General features: G+C 37.4%; 2 protein-coding genes and 1 pseudogene across 2 annotated transcripts; 1 reads left to right on the forward strand and 2 right to left on the reverse strand.

Moving 5' to 3' along the window:
* Positions 1-195: 195 nt before the first annotated feature.
* LOC137724627 (berberine bridge enzyme-like 7) lies at positions 196-5,405 on the reverse strand. The gene is made up of 2 exons (XM_068463379.1): positions 5,297-5,405; positions 196-1,595 (listed from the first exon to the last, which is right to left on the reverse strand). The coding sequence occupies exons 1-2, from the start codon at positions 5,403-5,405 to the stop codon at positions 196-198; spliced, it is 1,509 nt and encodes a 502-aa protein (XP_068319480.1).
* An 8,399-nt stretch (positions 5,406-13,804) lies between these two features.
* LOC137724629 (berberine bridge enzyme-like 8) lies at positions 13,805-15,501 on the reverse strand (annotated as a pseudogene).
* A 4,466-nt stretch (positions 15,502-19,967) lies between these two features.
* LOC137724630 (uncharacterized) lies at positions 19,968-21,607 on the forward strand. The gene is made up of 3 exons (XM_068463380.1): positions 19,968-20,797; positions 20,864-21,102; positions 21,504-21,607. The coding sequence occupies exons 1-3, from the start codon at positions 19,968-19,970 to the stop codon at positions 21,605-21,607; spliced, it is 1,173 nt and encodes a 390-aa protein (XP_068319481.1).

Genomic DNA, 21,607 nt, shown 5'->3' on the forward strand with positions numbered 1-21,607 from the left:
GCATGTGATGAGTGAAGGCTTGTGCATGTGACAATGTAGCAGTACATTGCATGTTGGTTTTAATTTTATTTTTTATTTTTTATTTTTGCTTAGAAAATAACTTCATTAAAGGGGTCAAAAGAATAACACCAGAGCAGTCCACTACTTTCAATAATTAACTGTATTAATTTTCAATTTGTTTTAATGTCATAATTTTCAATTAGTCCGGTTGTGCAGATTGGCACCTATGTCAAGATCCCTATAGTTTTGCAAAGCCTCTCTTGGGTTCTGGGAGACATATGGAGCCATACTTTTGTACAACTTTCTTGACATGTGAATATTCCGCTTGATAGTCTCAATCTCTTCTTCCTTCCAAGAAATAAAGTACTGAACTGAAAACAGGTTTCCAGCTCTGTGAGGGAATGGAGTTCCTGATTCAGAAATCTCACTCATTCTTCCGCCGTAAGGGTTCAATTGCACTAACAAGTGATCTATCTTAATCAGATTTTTCCATAAAGATTTCCATCCATGTTTTGGAATTGGTTTTTTCACGTAGTCGGACTTACTTTTGAAGAAAATTACAGGAAATTTTGGCCTAGAAAGTAGAACTTCTAGGGGAGTTCCAACTGGGCAACCAGCCAAGAATACCATGGATTCTTCCCAACTCATTTCAAAGCAGTCTTTTTGCTGTAAACCCAACTCAAGGAAACTTTCATTCATCAAGTAAAGAAGCTTGTCTGCTTGTCCCAGAAATTGACAAGTGAATATTGCCACCGCAGTCTTCGTGCCCTCTTGGGAGCCATTCTTGGTTTTTATTGCTGTTCTAATGAAGAGGTCTTCAGGGAGCTTAGGTGCAACGTATTGCCATCGATGAACCACATCCTTAGCGCCTTGTTCCAGCATCCTTTCTACCTGAAACACAGTTACTTTGGCTGGAACTGGAAGCAATTTGATCTTCCACGAAAGAATGACTCCAAAGCTTGCTCCACCACCTCCTCTAATGGCCCAAAATAGATCTTCTCCCATTGACTTTCGATCAAGGATTTCACCATTCACATTAACTAGTCTAGCATCTTCAACATTATCCACTGTAAGCCCATATTTTCTCAACAAAGGACCATACCCACCACCACTAAAGTGACCACCAATACCGACACTTGGACAAGATCCAGCTGCAAACCCATGAACCCTACTTTTCTTTCCAATTTCATAATAAAGTTCACCAATTGTAGCCCCTGACTGAACCCAAACCCTCCCTTCCGTCACATTAACATCAATGGATCGAAGATTGAACATGTCAAGAATGACAAAGGCGACATCCGATACATATGATAGACCCTCATAATCATGGCCACCACTTCGGATTCTAATCTGCAACCCGTGTTGTTTTGCGCAAATTACGGTTGCTTGCACATGGCGTTCGTGCTTGGCTGCTACAATAGCCAAAGGTTTTGGAGTATCAAGCATTGTGTATCTGCGGTTTTTAGTGTGTGCCAGCAAAACTTGGTGAAATGAGGTATTTTGTGGGGTGTAAATGGCTTCCATGATAGGGTGGGTGGTGGACTGAAATTTTACAGCAAGGCATTGGAGGAAGTCATTGAGAATTTGTTGAGAATGTTTCGGAAGCGGTATGGGGGTGTATTTGAGATCAGGGATATCCTTTATTGGTGGATCAATAGATGCACAGAAAGGAGTGAGACAATAAACAGTGCTACTAAAGAGCAAAAGGAATGAGAGAATGAAGGGTATTGTTGCAGAGCTTTGTCCCTTCATTGTCTTGCAATTTTTTCTACTGCAGTATTTTCTTCTTGAGTTCTTGAAAGCATAATGTTTTTTTTTTTTTTTCCTTTTGATGAGAAAACGTATGTTTATGACCAATTAATTACAAAGTATGTTGCAGAGAAGTAATAATAACAAATAATATTCCTGCCTAAAAACTGTTTTCTTTTTCTCAAAACAATTAATTTAGAACGTTGCAAGTTCTTAAATAGAAACTAGTTGTTGCTCTAGAAAAGAAAAAAAAAACATGTCATTACTCTGTTTAAATTAATTTGTAAATTGAAATGTTGCAAGTCGATATGGTATCAGTAATTATATTTAGACGCACTAAGTTGATATTATTGTTGACACACTTTTTAATACAAGTGAGCCGTGGAAATGTACATTGGACTCATTTGTAATTATGTACAAGATAAGAGAAGTGAGTTAGCAATAGTGTTATTCTTGTGTGGCAAAGATGATATCAATATAGCAATGTGGCTAATTAGTCGCAGAGACATTTGTGTTCCTCAATGTTGTACAACAGCAAAAGCTCTGCAGTCAAAAGAGAACTTCAGCAATCCTCCTAACCAAAGTCATTTAGTTAAGTTGTCTTGATGTCAAATTTATTATTTAACGATTTGCGATCAGTTACAACATCTATCTATTTTTCTTCTTTTTTTCGCATTGAAAATCAATTAATTGTTCCTATAAAAGAACAAAATCAGATTCATTAGTCGTGAAATTGCAAAATTAATTGCTTGAGACTTGCAATGTCATTATTAATTCAACGTTGAAGAGTGCAGAAAGAAAACGGATTCAAGGATTTTGAGAAATTGCAACGCACAAAAAAAAAAAAAAAAAACGGATTCAAGTATTTTAAACTTATTTGTACCGTAAAGTTTTGTCTAGGATGATATTAAATAATTCATTGTATAACGTTGTTAACAAATCTGACGAAAAACCGTAGCCGTCTAGAGAAAACCCAGGAAAATTCCTCTGCCATCGAGCCCTGCCTTTTGCTTTGGGGGTTGGGGGCAATCTCCTTGAAAATCATTCTTGGTCTCTTCCCTTTCAATTTCTGTTTATTCTATTTTGATGTTGAATTGTCACCGTGAAACACTTTAGTCATCATGATAATCGTCGTCTTTTGACCTACGCACACAGTTAATACAAAGTTTTGAATTCAATTATCACATTTGATATAGAGTTGAAGCTGGAAGCCATGGAAGATGCCTAATTGCATTGGGATCAAGTTTAGTCACTACGACACTTGGGTTTAGCTGGTGTAGTGATATGACTTTCGGATGTCTGGAGGATGTGGTGCGGTGACATAATTTTATCCTCTTATTTTGTTTATATTTAATAATTTTCAACAATTGTCTTGGACTTTGGTTTGATTTGAGTTTACTAGTTTGATTTCTCTCTATAGGAGAGTTGCTTCATGTAATTTTTTTTTTTTTTTTTTTTTTTTTTGTGTGTGCTACCTCTTTTGGATCTAAGTGTAAAGGATAGAGCTATTTGATTAACTGGATCTACTTCATTTGGTGTTCATGGATTGTGGGGGCGGTTAGATGATGTGATTGATCCATTAGCATCGTACTCCATGTTCCAATTTATGGTTTGAGATTTTGTTCTCACATAATCTCCGTGTAATACGAAAATTAACAGTTTTATTGATCTATGTAATCGTGAGGTTTTCGATGAGTTCAGACGAGTGCTTGAAGTCTAATCATTACTTTCCGATTAGTGATGCTTTATTGTAATATTTTTATATCTAGTTTGCAAGGACTCTTTTGGGGCCGAGTTCTTCATGATAAATATTTGTAAAGGCCTTTATCAATGAATGAAATATCATACTTTTCTTAAAATAAAATAAAAAGTATTTTGAACTTTTTCAAAATAAAGGGAACGACATGTCACAAATATACCAGTTTTTGTTGAAGACTGTAATTCCACATCGAAAACTTGATAGAATAAATTGCAATTCATATTGAATGGTTTCACTCTTAATTGCATAATACTTTTTGTAATAAAATTCAACACATGTCAAGTTGTACAAATGGTTAAGTTTGTGAAAATACCATTATGATTTGTGATCAAACTGAATACTTGCCAGGTTATGCAGGTGTTTAGTGTTCCTTTTGTGATTTGTGAAATCTTAATAGTTATAGAGTATAGATAGGTCAGACTACAATTTGACATTGAATTTCTCATACATTTTTAGTAGTATGGCTGTGTTCTTTTTCTTCCAAGCTTTGTACTACGTGCATTAGTTTCAAAAAATTTACCTTGATTAAAAAAAATTGTTTCAAAACTTTTATTACTTATGCATGATCAGTTTTAAAGTCCAACACTTCTGCACGATCAATTGCAAAATTTTCTTCATTTTTGCAAAATCAGTTTCAAAATTTTCTGAACTTTTACAAGATCAGTTTCAAAATTTCAATACTTCCGTAATATCAGTTTCAAAGTTTTTAGCACTTATTGTTTCAAAATTCCAGCACTTCTTTAAGATAGTTATAAATTTTCAGTATTTGTGCAATATCACTTTCAAAAATTTTAGCACTTCTTGTCGCATCCCGGCCCGGGGCGGATCAATTCCCGGACCCGACTCCACCATCGTAGCACGATATTGTCCGAGCAACTTCCCAGTGGATCACCCATCATGGGATTGCTCTAACCCTCTTCTCGCTTAACTTCGGAGTTCCTACGGAACCCGAAGCCAATGAGCTCCCAAAAGGCCTCATGCTAGGTAGGGATAGGAATATACATATAAGGATCACTCCCCTGGACGATGTGGGATGTCACAATCCACCCCCCTTAGGGGCCCGACGTCCTCGTCGGCACACACGCGACCAGGGTTAGGCTCTGATACCAAATTGTCGCATCCCGACCCGGGGCGGATCACTTCCCCGGCTCGACTCCACCACCGTAGCACGATATTGTCCCCTTTGGGCTTACCATTCCCTCACGGTTTTATTTTTGGGAACTCACGAGCAACTTCCCAGTGGGTCACCCATCATAGGATTGCTCAAGCCCTCTTCTCGCTTAACTTCGGAATTCCTACGGAACCCGAAGCCAGTGAGCTCCCAAAAGGCCTCGTGCTAGGTAGGGATGAGAATATACATATAAGGATCACTCCCCTGAACGATGTGGGATGTCACACTTCTACAACATTAGTTTCAAAATTTCAGCACTTTCACAAGATTAGTTTCGAATTTTTTAGTACTCATGCATGATCAGTTTCAAAATTTCAACGTTTCTACAAGATTAGTTTTAAAAATTCTGGAATTTATGCAATATCAGTTTCAAAATTCATGCATCCAAATCAATCAAAACTTCAAAATCAAATATTAAAAAAAAAAAAAAAAAAAAAAAAAAGAGAATAAAAGAGAAAAAGAAAAAGAAATCCTAATCGTTCTTAGAAAAGAAACCACTTTTGAGTCTAAGGAATAACAGGAACAAGAAGAAGAAGAGCAGGGAGGAAGAAATAAGAGAGAAGAATAAGGAAGGACAAGGAGAGTGAGAAAGAGGGAGAGAAAGGAAGAAGGAGGGGTGGGGAGAGAGAGAGAGAGAGAGAGGTAAGAAGAAAAGGAACAGGGAGAGAGAAAATCACGAAGAAGACAAGGGAGGAGAGAGAAAGAACTCCTGCTATAGAGACTCATCTCTTAATTATACAAGGGTAAAATTATAAATGCAAAAACAATTGAAAAAACCAATCAGTTGTGACATCATGCCACATGGATAAGTTTTGTCCCCCTTTAAGATCAATAAAATTTTTTTGTCCTTCTCCAAAATATGGTCTTATAATTTGGATGTTTGTGTAATTGTTCCTTAATCTGATTCACGAGGGAATTAAATTTAAATGATTATAATAGTTAACTACAATAGGGGCTTAATTGTATGACTATATTGTTTTAACTGTCAGCATGGCAGGAAAAGCAATAGGGGCGAAAATTGCTATCATTAGGTGCAGATATAGTAACAGCCACAACACTTTTAGGGGGCGTTTGTTGCGCCGGACTATCTCGGACTGGATTAGCTTCAAGGACTAAGCTGGACTGGCTTAGACTAGACTAAACTGGACTAACTTAGTGAAGCGTTTGGTGCAGTATTAGACTAAGAATCTGGATAATAACAAATTCTAATATTATATTATTTAATATATAAATTATTAATATTTTATTATGATCTTATCTTTTTCTCCATCTTTTCCTACCATTTCCGTCCCACTCTTTTCCTCTTCTCTCATCGTCCCACCCTCTCCCTCTTTTTTTTCCTCTTAGACCTCTCAATTCATGTCTCTTTCTCATTCCTGGTCAAACTCCTTATTGATTCCAGTCTATATTTCTTTGTCCTCCCTCCCTCTCTAACTATGCATTGTTCGATCGGAACCTCACGGCTTCAATTTTCCCGATGAGTTGTAGGTTTCCCGATGTGTTTTCTGGCCAACCCTCGTTAAATTGGATGAAGTTAGCACCGCCAAAAAATTCATCACCATCCCTAGACCGAGATCTTAGCTTTGAATGCTCGAATCTGTCATGGATTTGAAGAAGCCCAAACAGGCCGAGACTTCCAGGCCATTTTCCAGCCACATTCGACCACATTTTAGCCTCGATTCAGGTAAAATCGTAATCTTGTCACTCCCAGCTTCAATTTGGTATATTTTATATGAAAGTTGGTTGTGAAATGGATCTGAAAGAGAGTCGGAAAGTTAATGATTGATCTAGGTGACCGGAGATGATGAGGAGTTTGTCGGGAGTGGTCGTTGAGCATGACGAGGACGAGAAAGAGAGGATAGTCTTAGCTAGTCCCATGGTTATTGGGGGGTCTCGCTAAGACCTCTTAGTGAAGGGTTTTGTCCATGTTAGTCCCCTTTAGTCTCATTAATGTTAGTCCCATCATGGAACAAACACAGTATTGGACTAATAGCTAGTCCAGTCCAATCCAGTCCAACTTAGTGAGGGCAAACAAACGCCCCCTTAGTGACAAATATCTTATTCGCTCCTCCTGGAATTTAAAGGCGAAAATTAACATATACAAATAAAACTACTACCTCTAATAATGAAGGAAAATAACACTTAATCCTCTATATATAAGGAAGAATACTGCTTTAATTCATTATCTTCTATCTTCATGATTACCCTTGTCTCTATAACTCTGTTAGTTCAACTTTGGTAGTGCATAATATTGTTAAAGAATAGAAATAATTCGGTTTCATTGTATCCAAAAAACAAATTAGCAGTTCCCTTTACACACAAGTAATGAGAACAAATATTATCAAAGAGTAATACTAGGTAAACCAATTTTTTAGATCAGATTTGCAAACTATGTGATGTGTATAATGTACACAAATGTGTCTTGTAGCAACTCCCCTTCAATCTTTTGCTAGCCAAATAGCAATCCACTATACATTCAAGAAACATGTTAGGTTGAGTCCGGCTTATTTGATCAATATTTTGAGAAATATTATGCTTCCTTGTTTCTTTCCGTTCTGGACACATTATTGCATTCCAATCTAGGTTTTTCTTGATGTGCAAGGATTTGAGTTACTTATCTTTGTGGAGTCGGGACGTTCGGTCATTCTCGTTCCCACATCTAGTCATTTACGTAACATTGTCAAAATAACTTCGAATATCATTGTATTCAAAAGACATATTAGTGGTCTCCTTTGTAAGTGGTTTCCTTTCCACACGCGTAATGAGACCAAGTTATACATATGTGTTTGTGTGTATATATCAAAGTCTGGTTGAGTCTAGCTCAATTCATGAAAGTCTGAGAAAGGGGTAATCTTGAGAGATTGAATTTTTAAACTAAATTTTGTAAACCGAATAATGTGGATGTTGATAATTGAGTTATTACTTAAGTATTGATTAACGTGCTTATTTTTCTATCGGTGACACATTATTTGGTTTGTAAATTCAGTTTAAAAATTATCTTCCTAACATTATCCTGGAGAAATTATTGTGTTCCTAGTTGCTTTTGGTTTTGACACGTTATTGGTTTCCCATTTGGGTTTTTCTTGATGTGCAAGGATTTGAGTTACTTATTTTAGATGGTTTGGAATACGTACGGTCATCTATGTATCCATCACATGCATGTTCTCACATAATTATATCCACTAATATAATTCACGTGTGATGATATATGTGAGTTATATGTCCAAGCCCTTATATCTGAATTCATACTCAATAATGGCCATGGTAGTGTACGCCCAACAGGATCCTCTCCGGATCTTTTTGGTGAAGATTCTGAAGATTCATTCATCGTACATTATGCGGTCAGTTTTTATCAAGTATTGTTTGTATTTAATTTTAAATAAAAATATTTAAAATAATTTCTGACCTTACGATGTACGATAAACGAACATAATTGACGGATTCCCGAAATCCTCACAAAGAGAATCCAACGAAAATACAGATGGAATGCACGCAACCAAATGTATCAATCATTAATTGAGCGATAATATATAAATATAACACCAATTATTAAGTCGCAGCAAACCTATTGGTTTAAAGTTTTTTAAAAGAGTCAGTCAACCTTGTAATCCTATATACAAATTCGTGACACTATGTTTTTTACGTTATTTTTACATATATTTTGTGGGGCATATTTTGTAAAGTATTTTAACGATCTAAACCGTTTATTTTTAAAAAGCCATTCATAGATCATCTTTGCAAACAATTATACAAATTCAAAATCATTAAGACATTCATTTGTAGTGAAGAAAATAAACAAATATAGTTCAACAAAGAAACATAAACCCTTAATCCAATGGCATGGATTCATATTTGGGTGTTTTTGGTAGACATGATTTTGAAGGAAGACCTAAAAGATAGATGACTCAGATCATTGAAATACATTACGGAGTATATCTTATAAAAATCGCGTGTCAAAAGTTGTGTAAAAATAATGGTGTCACGGATAATAACAGTATGCATGGATTTTTATATAACAAAATGTAATGATGTAATCAATTTTATCTTTACGAAACTAAATTTTTATGTTACTTTCTTTTAGAGGTACTGTCGTCTAACAAAATTTATATCTTTGATTAGCTAACAAGAAAAGTGCGACTTTCCAAAAGATTTGCTTGACAAAGAAAAAACCATCTAAAGATTTTGTCTTCAATTAGCCAACAAACCAAAGAACCAGGCAATCAAAGCAGTCGTCAAAATGATCACGTGTTATGAACTACGCATATTAATTATGGACGTCCTTCATGTGTACTCGTTGATATCCGTTAGTTTTTCTCCAGTTCCAACCAACTATAAAACATGTAGCTATGCAGATAAGTACCACCTTTGCTGCCATGAGAGCGGGAAATCTATTTTTGATTCAATACTATGCGGTATGGGTATAGGAAGGTGTTAAGGCAGCCAGCTAGTACCTTCAATTATCAAGAAAGTAGTTTGACCTGATGACTCCATATGTCTCCAAGAACCCAAGAGAGTGTTGAATTGTAATCTTATCTTGGCCCAAAAATAATTGATCTGACCCATACACAAAGAAAGATCTATGCACATGCTAGAGAATTCTAGCAAAGTTCAAGTTGGTGGAAGAGTCTAGAAGAATGGTGAGGATTCCACCAACATACAAGATTAGTGTAGATAATTCTAACTTAGGAAGGTAGTGGAATTATCTAGATATCTCTAGCATAATGTTTTCATGTTTCTCTAAGGTTCCATCCATGCCTATAAAAGGAAAAAGCATCCACACCATTTGTAACAACCAAGAGAGCAAGTAGCAAGAAGCGAGAGTGTCAAGTAAGAAGTAAGAAGAAGCAACAAAGCTTCTAAGAGTGTTTGAGTGTTTCCTCTTGTACTAAGTTTGTGAGTGAATAAAAACCTTGTGTAATACTTTGAGAATTATTTCTTTCTCTTGCTTATCAATTCCGCTGCGTTACATTATTCTTTGTGAGATAAACATCTCCAGAGTAGTGAAGCATTTTTTAAACCCCAACAGAGAGGCCTTCCAAAACTACCGGGATCTAGAAATTGGGGCTAATCTGGATAATCAGACTAACTTTCAGATTGCGAAGATTTATGGGAGCAAGTATTTTAAAGGTAATTTTGATAGACTGGTACGTGTGAAAACCATGGTTGATCCTCATAATTTTTTCAAGCATGAACAAAGTATCCCACCGGTTTAGCTACGAGACAGAACGGAAGGTTTGACAATGAATTACATGCAGTATGGTATGTCACGTCGTGCTCGATAATTACATTGATGTTTGTAATATTATTGATTCGATGTATTGTAATGGAAGCCCCTGGTGTACAATTAGCTGGGGGTGGATTTGCTTAATTTACCTAAATTCTGTAGCCTATTGGGGCATGGTCTACTTTGACTTGGAGACCTCGTTTTGTCTCAAGAAAAAATAAAAAGGATGTTTAACAAAACACTCTCGGTACTGTTTACTTTTAACGAAAAACCACATTTATACATTTTCTTGATATTATTCACTATACCTTTAAAAATGAATTTTCATTAAAAGTGAAGTTTTTTTTTTACTTTTCGCTAGTTTTCCTAAAATGAATTCCATGATTGTTTAGCATTGGTCCCTTTCTTTTCCTTTTCCCTTTTTTAAACAGATGAGTTTCATGGTCCATCTAACAAAATAATTTTGTTAGAGTATCCAATAGATGACATGGTCTTCACCACCACTCCTAGGATCATAAAGAAATATTGCCTTCAATGCGAATATCCATATAATATAAACCTAAATTTGAGGTTCAAACACTTTTATACGATATTTTAATTAGGTGCTAATCACAGTTGGAATTGTACTTCATTGTACTTCATTGTACTTCATGTTCTATGGTTTAAATCACAACTGTTGGAACAATAATGGTAAAATTAATAAATAAATAAATATAGAGTAAATTACACAAAATTACCTCAACTATAATCAAACTACAATTTTATACATCATGGTTTAAATATTGCAATGTCGTACATTTAACTTATAAATTTATAGCAATGTAAAACTTCTGTTAAATTTTATGTGAATTGACCGTTACTTGAAAAAAGGCAGCCATGGCCGAACCTCAGCACACCACCTAGCTTTGTTTCTCACTCGCAGAGAAACAGAGCCATGGCTAACCATCCAACAAGATCACCACCTGGAACTCCACCTCCGTTGACCCGTGCACCTGGCTCTAGGCGAGCCGTTTTTTCGGTTCGATTTCAGATCTGATCTGCCGAATCTGCAACACCAACTGGAGTTTGCAGACCTGAGCATGCAGAAGGTACAACAAACGACCCAACCCGGCCCGAATCAGAGGAATTTCCCGCAACACCAACTGGAGTTTGCTGAGGTTCCCTCCTCGCCATCAACGACGTTCTCGAAACACCAACAAATGCGCTGTAGAGAATCTTCGTCCTGTTATGCGACGGCGTTTTCTTCAGCAACTCACTCTGCGGCGGCGCGTCTTTGGGCGCGTCCAGAAAGAACCTCTCGATTCTCGAAGATCTTCGACCTCGCTTCCCACAACGCATTTGTCACCGGCGACTGGTACATTCCCCGCCAGAGGCTAATAGGCTTCCGAGTAGAACCGTTGGACCCATCTTGGGCCAGAGGCGGGTTTTCGAAAGGGGAAGAGAGAGTGGCGAAGACGGGAATGGTAGTGAGTGAATTGGGAGTTGCAGGAGTGGAAGAGAATAAATGAGTGAGTGAGTGAGGAAAAGAGTTTCCCCGAGGACCAGGAAGAGACAATGGCGGTGGGTTTTGTTGTTGGGGCTGCGGGGGAGAATTGCAGAGGAAAAGTGGTGGGGGAGGGTTTCTGGAACGGATGGAGTGGGGAAAAAGTGGGGGGTACGGATGGAGTGGAGAAAAAGTGGGTGGTGCGGGTGGGTCTCACAATTTCTTTCATAATTTTCTATATTTATTAATATTTAATTAATTTTTTAATTTAGTTGGCGACTATGCGAGTCCCACACTTGTCATCTCATCATTTAATAATCAAAACTAATTGAAAATTTAATAGAAGTATGACATAACAATGAATTTGTAAGATAAACTATGACATTGCAATATTTAAAATATCATGTATGAGATTGTGGTTCGACCATACTTGAGGTAGTTTTGTATAATTTACCTATAAATATATAAAAATAAAAGCAATATATGTGAATGGCGAGGTCACCACTGACAAAATCTGATAAAAAATGAGGTTCACATGAGATAATTGATGAGAGAAACTTTCGTAAAACAAGTTTATTACCGTTATGACGTTTTAAACCACTAATACAAATTATTTAAAAAAAAATATGCATATACATTGTATTAGTGGCTTAGCACGTGAACGGTGAACCCGTTCACCTGAGAGTTAGAGTTAAATGTTCAGGGCCACAAGCTTGAAATTATTAGAGGAGTTGGGAGTTAAATAATTGAGGTTCAATCTATGGCAAGGGTTGAGATGGACGAGGAACAAGTGAGTAAGTGGCCACAGTTCCAGCATCGCTGACAACTTTTCAATTTTTTGGCACATGGAGATTTCATACTTTTAGGAATAAAAGACCCATAGGCCATACCAACCAATTGGGATTTTTCTTTTTCACCAAAAAAAAAAAAAAAAAAAAAAAAAATCCAATTTAGATGCGTATATATTTCCTTGTAGACTAGATATTGATATTGATCACGGTGTCACCTTAGTTGAACCAAACTCCTCTATGTATACTATTTATCTCCCGATCAAGAGAGAAGAAGATAGAAATGATCCGTATATTAATATGATATTTTAAGAGTATCTTCAAAGAAGATGTCAAATTATCAACATAAGCTATAATAAGAAGAAAAAAAACGGCCACTAATTGTTTCCAACCGGAATGCCAAATCCTATGTAGCATGACATGGAATGGGAGCAAAGGAGTTTGCTGTCAAATTTGACAGTGGCTTCAATTTTTTTTTACTAATTATTAAAGTGGTGTGATATCCACACATCCCATTTTACTTCTCACACAACTTTTAATTTTCGACCGTCAGATCGAATGAATCGAAGAAGATCAACGGACATAAATTATCAAAGGTTGTGTGAGAAGTAAAATAAGATGTGTAGATACCACACCCCTTATTAAATGTCTTTTATTAATATTTTAATGTCATTTATTAGGGGCTTCCTCTCAACTTTCAATAAAGCCTATCATCGTCCCAGAGATATTTGCATCCTCTGTTCTCTCGTTCTCACTAACCTCTGCTTCTCCATATATGCTAAGTCCCTGTAAGTCTCTCTGTAGGACCATCAAACCCAGCTGGCTTCGCCATTATTATACCTTCACCAAGTAGCAAAACCTCCATATCTCAAACCCCACTTTCTCTCTCTACTTTTTTCTCCACTTCACTCTCTTTGTGCTCTTCTCAGCTATTTCAAAGACTACCCAGATGGCTGATACATTGGATGACCTTGCATTTTGGCTCCCCAACCAGATTCTCAACGATGAAGACCCACCCGCCATGGAGCTCAACTCCAACACCATGAAAAGTGGGGGGTTCAGATTATGGTTCGAAGCTGATGCTCCGAAGGCTCAGAAATTAATATGATTTTTATTATGAATTATTTATTAGGAGGGGGCAGACGATTTTGTTTGGCTCAGCTTGGTGAATCGCATCCCCACGCAACGACATTGTGCCCCCCTCATGCTTTAACATGTTCTCTCACGTGTGACCACTCTTTAGTGGGCCACGCATACGAAGACAAATTTATTATCTCAAACTTAACCACGTGTGTCATTCACTATGTGTGAAATTTTATGCAAAGGGGCACGATGTAATCAGTAATAGAATCGTTCAATATAAGTTGTATGTATAATTCAATCAAGATTCCAATGTGAGACATGGTACAACATGTTGATCAAAGCAAGTTAGAAAAAGCCAATTAGTCCCTACCAAATTTTCAATGACGGAATGTCTTTAAATGAACAAGTAAATTTTTTAACAAGAAGTTAGAAAAGTGAAATCCAGAAAACCTACTAATTTGTCAATTTTTGGAGAGATTTTTCTTGAAACTTGTAATAATTAAGTACTAACAAATTGCAACCTTGAAAGCAATATATTTCTTCTTTTTTATTTCTTTGGCTGATTAAAGATGTACATAACTAACCCCAAAGCAAGAGAAAAAAACCATGCACAACAAGAAGCTAAATAATGACTGTATGGAAGTGGTGGGATACTTTGTTCATTCCTAAAGAAATTACCAGGGTCGACCTTTGTCTTCACATTCACCAACCTATCAAAGTTATGCCTGAAGTACTTAATGCCAAAAACTCTCCCCTCCAAATAGCTTGCAATGCCATTAGCATTATGGTTGGTCCCAATGTCAAGATCCTTGTAGCTGTAAAAGGCTTCCCTCGGATTCTTGGAAACAAAAGGAGTCATGTACATGTAGAGCTTTCTTGTCAGATCAATGTAATGATCTGATGCCTCAGTCCCTTGTATGTTCCAGTTTATTGCATACTGAATCATCCAGAGATTCCCAGCTCTATGAGGAAATGGAGTTGCCGATGCTGATATCTCACTCATTTTCCCGCCGTGGGGGTTGAAGGTCAACAATGGTGCCTCAAGCTCAATCATTTTCTGAAAAATCCACTTCAAACCAACTTTTGGAATTGGTTTTTTGACATAGTCTGACTTCCTCTTGAAGTGTGTAAGCACTTGAGGTGTTCTTGAAAGCAAAGCTTCAGTTGCTGTCCCGGTTGGGAAGCTCGTCCAGAAAAGCACAGATTGAGCCCGGCTCATTTCATTGCAATCAGATTGCTTCATACCCAATTCAGGGAAGCTCTTGTCCATGATTGAGAGAAGCCTCTCAGAGTCTCCGAGAAACATGGCAATAAATGAAGCTCTAAGAGTATTATTGTTTTCTCCACTACTATTTGAAGTAGTACCATTTACAATATCCATGATAAGCCTGATGAACAAGTCATTGTCAAGCTTATCCACGATATATTGCCAACGATAGACAATGTCCGTTGCATTTTGTTCCTTGAAAACAATAACTGTTTCTGGAACGCGTACAAGATTAATTTTTTATGCGATCACAACTCCAAAGCTGGCTCCTCCGCCTCCGGTAATGGCCCAAAAAAGGTCTTCTCCCATTAATTTTCGGTCGAGAAGTTTACCGTGCAGATTTACACATCAACTATGTTGTCAACTGACAAGCCGTACTTTCTCATCATATTACCGTATCCACCGCCACTGAAGTGGCCTCCAACACCAACTGTAGGGCAAACACCAGCGGGAAAGCCATGGATTTTGCTTTTCTCAGCAATTCTATAGTAAAGTTCACCAAGAGTAGCCCCAGCCTGGACCCATGCAGTCTCGGATTTGATGTCTACGTGGATGGATCGAAGATTAAACATGTCGAGGATGAAGAATGGAAATTCAGCCACGTATGATAAACCCTCGAAATCATGGCCTCCACTTCTAATCTTCATTTGGAAGTTATGCATTTGGGCACAAACAACGGATATTTGCACGTGGGACTCATGCAATGCAGTGAGGATGAGGAAGGGTTTTTGGGTTGTAGATGTGTTGAATCGGAGGTTTCGGATGTAAGATTCCCAAATGGATGAGTAGGAAGCATTGTTGGAAGTGTGAATTGCTGGGGCAATTGGGTGAGAGGGTTGGGAATGGTTTAGAAGGCAATCAACAAAGGTCTCATGATCAGCTGAAGCTGAAACTGAAACTGCCCATGAAATAGATAGTAGCACAAGAACTGAAAGCTGTAAGATATGGGGAAGCCGTGGAATTGCCATTTGTAGCATATATTTTGATTGGAAATTGTTTGTATGCATATACGATCTTGTAGGAACTATAAATGGTTAGTCTTCAACAAGGATCACAAACAACATATCTTATATATAACATTACAAGAGTTGGCATTAAAAAGAGATCGACCATACCTGAGAACCCATCTGCCCAGCAACAAAGACAGCATCAACACCAACTGAAAAACCTGGTGCGGGCTGTGTTTACTGGTAACACATAAGAATTCTTCTACTCACTCAAGACCTTATGTTCCAATGGTGATAGGACCCTGATTACCAAACGTTTTCTTTGTGAGCAGGGAGTCCTTTTATAAGTATAACCTTTGCCAACTTCCATCTATCATGGAGTGTTGGTTCTTTACAGTTATTAGCAGTTTCAGATTGCAAGTTGTTTTGTGATCACAATCACCACATATTCCTTGATTATAGGAAGCAGTTTTACACGTTTACAACTCCCACCAGTTTATACAATTGGCAACTGCATTTCTTCCTTATACAATTTAGTTTAGTCCAATTAGGTTTCTTACATTCTCCCACTTGGACGTAAACTAGTCATTGTATTGAAATAATATGCCGATTACAACACTGATTCCTTAGTGATCACATTGAGCTACCATCATCCTCACATCCACCAGGATTAGTTCAAACATTGAACTCCAGAAAATCATATGCAGCTGATTGGCACATGCACTCTGAAATTACATACATTCAAAACTAATCTGTATGTTTTGCAATATGATTAATCACTAAGATTAAATGATGCATACAATCCAATAGGTCCCACTTAAATTGACAGATTATAGGAACTAGAACTTAATCGAAATGTCATGCATACATATATGCACATATAAGCATACAAACATATATATGTAAATGCACATTTCTTACTCCCACATTTCAGTGGACTCCAAGGATTCGAGCCCCATCCTCGTGATATGTTCTTTGAACACTCTAGAGGCAATGGTTTCATGAGTGGATTAGCAACCATTGATTTTGCATCAATGAGTTCAATCATTATCGACCCTTTTCTCACTTCTTCCTTTGCAGACAAATTTTTCATGTCCATAATTCATGCATGTTTATGTTACACCTTTGGGCAAGAAACATAAACAACCACTATTTGATAATCGATTATGTAACCTCATTGTATAACAACCATGTAAAAGATTAAGAAAACAACTGGTATTTCAAGTCTTTGGACAAGAAAACAATTAACTTAATTCTCTTAAAAATGTTATACTCTGAAAACATCTCAAACCATTCATGCATTCCTCCCCATGAAACAACATCAAAATATGATACATTCATATTCGATCCTTTATCAAACTCCAATGAGTTTGCCTAATGCTTCCAATGAAGCCTCAATTTTGCACTATGCAGATAAATTAGTTATTCAGTGAATAACCATGACATGCAATTTTATGTAACACCTTTGGGCAAGAGACATAAAATATCAATTATATGCAATCTTAATCATGCATCCTTATTTGCATAAGCTATTTCACAAAAATTTCAAGTTACAACTCAAATCATGTCTTTGTTATTAATTAATTAATTCCACGTTTGATTGTCCTTATTATGCTCAGTGACAATTCAATAGAGTCCTAACATTCTCCCACTTGAATTATCACTGATCAAATCCTTAATCAACGTTTTGAATCAAATTAATCCCTTTGCATATTTGCCATAAATTATTTCAAAGAAATGAACCTTAGAAAATCTTATACATCAACTCGTACAAGCACCCTAAGATCACATCGCCCAAAATAACTTATGCATGATAGAAATACCGAAACAAATTTAAAGCTCTGTTTCCAAGCTCCCACTAATCATATTGGTCCACCATTGTAAAGCTTTTGTTTAGTTTCAATGGAATGCTTATAATACCAAGCTCATTCGGTCTGAATCTTTCATCAGTCCACAACATTTCAATATACTGCATACATATATTTGTACATATACACAATAACTGAAATAAAACTTCAACCATTAATATGGTAAGTAGGAGAACCTTCCAGTAGTTCCAGGATATGTGTAGTTTCTATTTGGCCACATAATTTACTTTACATTAGAATATGGCACTACATATTGAAACCAAAGCATGACAACATACTAATACATCCAAAATAATAAAGAACCACTGTGCAATATTGTACGGACATCGAACTCGAACCAATTCTATATTTTGCTTCTTTTTTTTTTTTTTTTTTTTTTTTTTGTTGTACGTAGATACATGTAGATAAATAGTAGTGCCCAGTTTTTATCATTTTGTAAGATCCGTACGTAGAAAATCCTTGTGTCTTTCTGCTTAAATTGCCAAGCTTCCTTTAAACAACGAAGGCCAACTGCATAATGACTATGCCGAACCGAAGCACTGACCAACTTTACATACTATTCTTTTCAAGTAACAATACATGAATACCCTTTCAGACTTATTGTATAAACATGGCTCCCTTTTTGAGAATCCACACACATGCATGAGTACAATAAAGGTTCGTTTAATGCAGTGCAAGTTGAAAAGTTTGCATTTCAGTTATTCAATTATCGTATATGTAAGTGCATGTTCATGGCTGGAAGAAATATGCTATTAGGGAAAAGGGTTTGCATAGGTATACTCAGTAGTGTTTCAACGATAGTATACAAGTACCTGGAGATACCATTGGAGATGGTGAAGAATGCACCGAGAACCCAAGAGAGAGAACCCTGCAATTGGTAGCAGTGACGGCGATCCAAGGGTACACGTACCAACCCAATCTCGGGGAACCAGATTGAAGTCTGTGCATGGAGGCTGTCCCTTGAGCCCGATGAATCTAACGTCCAGGAATCGCCTTATCACTATCTTAGGGCTGACGGCATAGCAGTTTCTACCGAAAATCCGCTGCCAGCACCATCGTTTGATCTCGTACCACAACTTGCACACACTATCGAGATCAAGTTCCGGTCCTGGTCCATCTATATGAATGAGAACACATGGTCCAGCACCTCCTCGAGAAACGAGTTTGCCATTTTCGGCATTTCCCCCAATTGAATCCATGATCGTTGGAGCAGTCATTATCGCAGCAAAATGGAAGTCTTCGTAACGTCTACCGGAAACGTCGTCTCCGCCACCATGGGCAAGACCGAGGCCAGTAAGATCTTCCTGAGGCCCTGCGATCTTCGCTTGGTTTCATCGTCAACAAGAGTTAAAGCCTTAGAAATTGAATCACTTCATGCATCTTTTCCCAGACCAAAATTTCCATAAAATCCCACTTTGGTGAAGATTTATTCAAACATTTGTTCAAGTATAGAGATTATTAGTGTTGAAAACCTCAGCATCTGCTTCTGCCCGCATAACACAGCAGCGGCACAATCTCAAAACGTGAAGATTCCCAGTCCTTAAATCTATCCTGATACGCCAGTTGAAATCATCTGGAAAACTGCAAGGACTATCTTAAGAAGACATGGAAAACTTGAAACAATCATTAGTGATTGTTAAATGCATGTTTATATCACACCTTTGGGCAAGAGATATAAACTGACATTGACCTTCATTGTATAGCCATCATTCAAGGATCTTATCATGCAATTATTACAAGTCTTTGGACAAGAATATGGCCTGATCTACATGATGCCATACACTGATTAAAACCACCAACAATTTATACATCCCCTTCTTTGGAAAAGAATGTGAACATTTCTTGAGTTTTAAACCCCAACCATTCTTCCTTTACTGTAATCGAACAATGTTCTTAATTGTTCTTAACATTTACTGCAAACCCAATTGTTAGTATAGTGGCAAAAAAGATAAAACTCAAAGTGATATAGTTCCAACAATATACGGATCATTATATTGATCACAACAGAAATAGATGAAAAATGCATTCTCACTGCAGCCAAACACGTTGCATATTCAGATCATAAAGCCACTTCATCTTCCATTTTTAAATAAATGGGATATATGTTGAATTGTAATCTTGTCTTGGCCCAAAGATAATTGATCCGGCCCATACACAAAGAAAGATCCATGCACATGCTAGAGAATTCTAGCAAAGTTCAAGTTGGTGGAAGAGTCTAGAAGAATGGTGAGGATTCCACCAACATACAAGATTAGTATAGATAATTCTAGCTTAGGAAGGTAGTGGAATTATCTAGATATCTCTAGCATGATGTTTTCATGCTTCTCCAAGGTTCCATCCATGCCTATAAAAGGAGAAGGCATCCACACCATTTGGAACAACCAAGAGAGAAAGTAGCAAGAAGTGAGAGTGTCAAGTAAGAAGTAAGAAGAAGCAACAAAGCTTCTAAGAGTGTTTGAGTGTTTCCTTTTGTACTAAGTTTGTGAGTGAATAAAAACCTTGTGTAATACTTTGAGAATTCTTTCTTTCTCTTGCCTATCAATTCCGCTGCGTTACATTTTTCTTTGTAAGATAAACCTCTCCAAGTAGTGAAGCATTTTTAAACCCCAACAAAGTGGTACCAGAGCTATGGCTAGCAATGCTATGGCAGCCTTCCAAGTTCCAGTGCTCGACAGCAACAACTTCGATAATTGGAGTATCAAAATGAAGGCCCTTTTGGGTGCACACGATGTCTGGGAAGTTGTGGAGAAAGGCTACACTGAGCCAGAAGATGAAGCTACTCTGTCTCAACCCCAGAAGGAGAGTTTGAAAGATTCAAGAAAGAGAGACAAGAAGGCTCTCTACCTCATCTACCAAGCATTAGATGACAATGGCTTTGAGAAGGTCTCGAGTGCAACCTCTGCCAAGCAAGCATGGGAGAAGCTTCAAACCTCTTACAAAGGAGCCGAACAAGTGAAAAAGGTTCGTCTTCAAGTATTAAGAGGTGAGTTCGAATCTCTACAAATGAAAGGGTCTGAATCAATCTCTGATTATTTCTCAAGAGTCTTAGCCGTTTCCAATCAATTAAAAAGAAACGGAGAAAAGTTAGAAGATGTTAGAATTATGGAGAAGATACTACGCTCGTTGGACCCCAAGTTCGAGCACATTGTCGTGACGATTGAAGAAACTAAAAACTTGGAAGAAATTAGTATAGAGCAATTAATGGGTTCACTACAAGCATATGAAGAGAAACATAAGAAGAGGCAAGGGAATGATGAGCAGCTCCTTAAGACGCATGTTCAGCCAAAGAAGAAAGAAGAAAGCTTCGACAACGAGAGAAGCCGATACGGAAGAAGTCGTGGTCGAGGTCGCGGACGAGGACATGGGCGTGGATGTGGTTGGAACTTAAACAACCATACCAACTACGAAAGAGGAGAAAGCTCAACAAAAGGTCGCGGAAGAGGACGCTCAAACTCGAGGTATGAAAAATCTCATGTTCAATGATATAATTGTCAAAAGTTTGGGCATTATGCTTGGGAATGTAGAGCTCCAAACAACAGACTTGATGAGAAGGTCAATTATGTGAAAGAAGAGAAAGAAGAGAATGGTGTTGTGCTACTAGCATGCAAGAACAATGATGGAGACCAAGACTATACATGGTACCTTGACACCGGCGCTAGCAACCACATGTGCGGAAGAAGAAGCATCTTCGTAGAGCTCAATGAATCAGTGAGTGGTAACGTTTCTTTTGGAGATGAATCCAAAATACCCGTAAAAGGAAAAGGTAACATCCTTATTCCCTTGGAAAATGGCGGTCACCAATTAATTTCAAATGTCTACTACGTGCCCAATATGAAAAGCAACATTTTGAGTTTGGGTCAACTCTTAGAAAAAGGTTATGATTTTCATACGAAAAATTATATCCTTTTTCTTAGAGATGACAAAGGAAGATTAATTGCCAAGGCGAAAATGTCAAAGAATAGGATGTTTCCCATGAACATTCAAAACGATGTTGCAAAGTGTCTCAAGAAATGGTACAAAGACATATCTTGGCTTTGGCATCTTCGTTTTGGGCATCTTAACTTTGGGGGATTGGAGTTATTATCTAAGAAGGAGATGGTGCGAGGCTTACCGTGCATCAGCCACCCTGATCAAGTTTGTGAAGGATGTTTACTTGGGAAACAGTTCAGGAAAAGCTTTCCAAAGGAGTCGACCACAAGAGCCCAGAAGCCACTCGAGCTCATTCACACCGATGTGTGCGGTCCAATAAAACCAAGCTCTTTGGGTAA

The sequence above is a fragment of the Pyrus communis genome, chromosome 2, assembly GCF_963583255.1.
Source record: "Pyrus communis chromosome 2, drPyrComm1.1, whole genome shotgun sequence".
NCBI classification, from domain to species: domain Eukaryota; kingdom Viridiplantae; phylum Streptophyta; class Magnoliopsida; order Rosales; family Rosaceae; genus Pyrus; species Pyrus communis.

Excerpts from the sequence above, each read along its gene's own strand:
- LOC137724627 (XM_068463379.1), bottom strand. The coding sequence starts at position 5,405 with ATGAGTCTCTATAGCAGGAGTTCTTTCTCTCTCCTCCCTTGTCTTCTT. Across the intron at positions 1,596-5,296 it reads TCTCTCTCTCTCTCTCCCCA|ATTCTCAACAAATTCTCAAT; the intron begins CCCCTCCTTCTT and ends CGCTTCCGAAAC.
- LOC137724630 (XM_068463380.1), top strand. The coding sequence starts at position 19,968 with ATGGCTAGCAATGCTATGGCAGCCTTCCAAGTTCCAGTGCTCGACAGC. Across the intron at positions 20,798-20,863 it reads AGAGGACGCTCAAACTCGAG|AGCTCCAAACAACAGACTTG; the intron begins GTATGAAAAATC and ends TTGGGAATGTAG. Across the intron at positions 21,103-21,503 it reads AATACCCGTAAAAGGAAAAG|TTCAGGAAAAGCTTTCCAAA; the intron begins GTAACATCCTTA and ends CTTGGGAAACAG.